Genomic DNA, 3,314 nt, shown 5'->3' on the forward strand with positions numbered 1-3,314 from the left:
TTTTTTTCAATACTTTAAAAATTGTAATACATTAGAAATTGTGCATCAAATAAAGATAACTTAGGTGCGTCTATTAGTGCGGAAATAAGGTACTTTATAACTAAGAGAAACGTATATTAATTCTTAAAAAATTATTAAGCATCAAATTGAGTCAAGTTTGATGTCACATTGCATTATCATCGAATCTTGACCAGAGGCGTAGCGAGGGGCGGGGGTGGGGGGCGGGACATATATCCCCGGGCGCCGACCTTAAGGGGGGGGCGCCAAAATGGGTTTGAAAAACAAATTGAAATTTTGAGGGGGGGGGGTGCAAATCAAAAGTTTGAGGGGGGGGGTGCAAAACGAAAGTTTGTCCCCGGGTACCGGGAACGGTCGTTACGCCTCTGATCTTGACCCACATGCCAAGTTTGAAAGAAATTGGTTCGTTATGTGATCGAGATTTCGCTCGCCCGTTTTCAACAATAACGACAAAAGACAAAAGCAAGCACGACAGGGAAAGAAAGATTTTTAAAAAATCTTGTAATAAATAATGGGAAACAGATGGAATGTTAAGTGCATAAAACAGAGGGTAGTTGGTACAAGATGAGAGAAGTGGGCATGAGTGGGAGGATAGAGGGCATGAGTGGGAGGATAGAGGGCATGAGTGGGAGGATAGAGGGCATGAGTGGGAGGATAGAGGGCATGAGTGGGAGGATAGAGGGCATGAGTGGGAGGATAGAGGGCATGAGTGGGAGGATAGAGGGCATGAGTGGGAGGATAGAGGGCATGAGTGGGAGGATAGATGGCATGAGTGGGAGGATAGAGGGCATGAGTGGGAGGATAGAGGGCATGAGTGGGAGGATAGAGGGCATGAGTGGGAGGATAGAGGGCATGAGTGGGAGGATAGAGGGCATGAGTGGGAGGATAGAGGGTATGAGTGGGAGGATAGAGGGCACAGATTGGAAGAATTAACTGATAAATTTCAAGAGCAGATTAAAAAGGTTTATCGCAATTCTGTTGAGCCTGTCACGTCCAATATTATGATTCTATACCTTTTCTGGGGGCAGATGCTGGGTCGAACGTGCGAATTATTACCGCAAATGGCCTCACTGTCCCTTCTATATTCGTGTCGTCAGAAAAAGTTAACTCTACTTCATCTGTCAATACTAAACAGTGTTGTCTGCTGATAACACGTTCGATTATATTTTTGTTTCTGGAACACACCCATGTATCACTATGACCGTGAGGTTACCCACTTCCACCCCCCCCCGACCCTATTAGTACCCACTTTCACGTATCACCATGACCCTGAGGTTACCCACTTTCATGTGTCTCCCGGCCCTGAGGTTACCCACTTTCATTTGTTCCCCGGCCCTGAGGTTACCCACTTTCATTTGTTCCCCGGCCCTGAGGTTACCCACTTTCATTTGTTCCCCGGCCCTGAGGTTACCCACTTTCATGTGTCACCTCGAACCTGCTGGTACCCACTTTCTTGTGTCCCCCGGCCCTGAGGTTACCCACTTTCATGTGTACCCACGGCCCTGAGGTTACCCACTTTCATTTGTCCACCCGACCCTACTAGTACCCACTTTCACGTGTCACCATGACACTGAGGTTACCCACTTTCATGTGTCCCCCCGGCCCTGCAACTATCAAAGCGCCAGTTCTGGCACTACCTGCCCAGACAAAGACTTCGTTCGGGTGATCCCAGGCATGACGTCATCCTTGTTTACCTGGTAGGTGGAGTACAAGGACGCCTTGGTTGATTCGTCCAATGTCAACATCCGGTTAGTCATGTCTAAAAATAGAACAGTGTATCCTTGAATTCTGGGATCTGTAATGCCGGTGTTGATTAAAGCAAGGTCGTCATGAACTAGGTCATACAGAATACAACTAGGTCCATGGCCGCAGGTGAAGTAGAGTTCATCTGTTTCTGTGACCTCGGTATATGAAAGGATAGTGTGGTCAGCACTTTGCACAGCCGCGTTTACTTTCCCTAATGTGTTTAGTTACCACCGGGGCTTGGTGGACTCAGTGACGTTCTAGGGACTTGAATAGAGTTTCGAACTCGAGGCTTTCAGTAGAACAGTCGTATGCTCTACCATTCGACCATGCCGTCCCTTTTGTTGTTGAATTGTTACAAGAGTATTTAAACGTTGATGTAGGTCTACAATTTGATACAAATCTACAATTTGATGCAGATCTACGATTTGAAGTAGATCTATTTGACGTAGATCTACACTATAAATTAAATCTACGATTTGAAGTAGATCTATACAAAGCAGTAGATCTACACAATGGAGTAGATCTACACTTTAAAGTCGATCTACACTTTAAAAGTAGAACACTTTGTGCTGGATTTCAAAGTCGTCTAAAGTACAGTTTACTTACTGAGACACTTTACATCAAAAGGAACCGCCGGTCAGAATCATACAGGTGTGTTTTTCACCTGTAAACCAACTCTTTGAAGTCCACCTTTGGATTGGGTTGGGTTGGCTTAGGGTTGGCTTGGGTTGGGTTGGTTTGGGTTGAGCCTGAGCGAACCTTTCCTATCTACCTTATTAAAAAAATGTATTGAGTGGTCAAACAGCAAAAATTGTAACACATGAATACCTTCAGGAAAGTTATATTTGTGTGTTCTGAAGATTGGATTGTGTTGGTCCTCGGTTTAACTGCGATTAAATGCACCTTTGTGTCGACGATTTTCAGTCACATTATAGCAAATAACTTTATCAACAAATGGACACTTGTTAGATCAAATCTCATTCGATGATTTACCAACGGGCATGTGTATCAGTCACCTTTAGCTATTTCTTATAACAGTAGCGTAGCCAGGATCGTATCATTGGGGGGGGGGGGGGGGGGGGAGGGGGTTCAAATTTTTACCCGGGGACAAAACTTTCGATTTGCACCACCCCTCAAACTTTCGATTTGCAAGCCCCCCCCCCCCTCATACTTTATATATATATACCGAGGGGTCTATGGGGGGTTATGACCCCCCTAACCCCCTCCCCCCTGCCTACGCCACTGTCTTATAATGTACATCAACCTGAGGGCTAAATTCAAGGTTAAGTCAACAACCACAGGAACTAAAATGTACTAATGAATGGAAATTGGTTTCACAAATTTATACAAATTATAAGTTGTCCCTCCCCCCCCCCCCCCCGCCCCATGGGCTTCTATCTGGCCGGACATTATGGCCACTTTTTGGTCAGTTCATTTCTTTATGTGAATTTTTTATTGGCTGGCAGTTTTATAGTAAGGCACTAAAGTAAGACAGAAATAAATAGTAGCTGTTAATTATGTTAGGAGTTTTTATCGATCCACAATGCCAC

General features: G+C 44.9%; 1 protein-coding gene across 1 annotated transcript; it reads left to right on the plus strand.

The window, feature by feature from the left end:
• The first annotated feature begins 582 nt into the window (after positions 1–582).
• Positions 583–951, plus strand: LOC131927614 (33kDa venom protein-like). Its single transcript, XM_059283325.1, has one exon. The coding sequence runs from the start codon at positions 583–585 to the stop codon at positions 949–951; it is 369 nt and encodes a 122-aa protein (XP_059139308.1).
• The last annotated feature ends 2,363 nt before the right edge of the window (positions 952–3,314 follow it).

The sequence above is a fragment of the Physella acuta genome, unplaced genomic scaffold, assembly GCF_028476545.2.
Source record: "Physella acuta isolate Inbredline_101_S28 unplaced genomic scaffold, ASM2847654v3 ptg001424l, whole genome shotgun sequence".
Lineage (NCBI taxonomy): Eukaryota > Metazoa > Mollusca > Gastropoda > Physidae > Physella > Physella acuta.

Excerpts from the sequence above, each read along its gene's own strand:
- LOC131927614 (XM_059283325.1), top strand. The coding sequence starts at position 583 with ATGAGAGAAGTGGGCATGAGTGGGAGGATAGAGGGCATGAGTGGGAGG.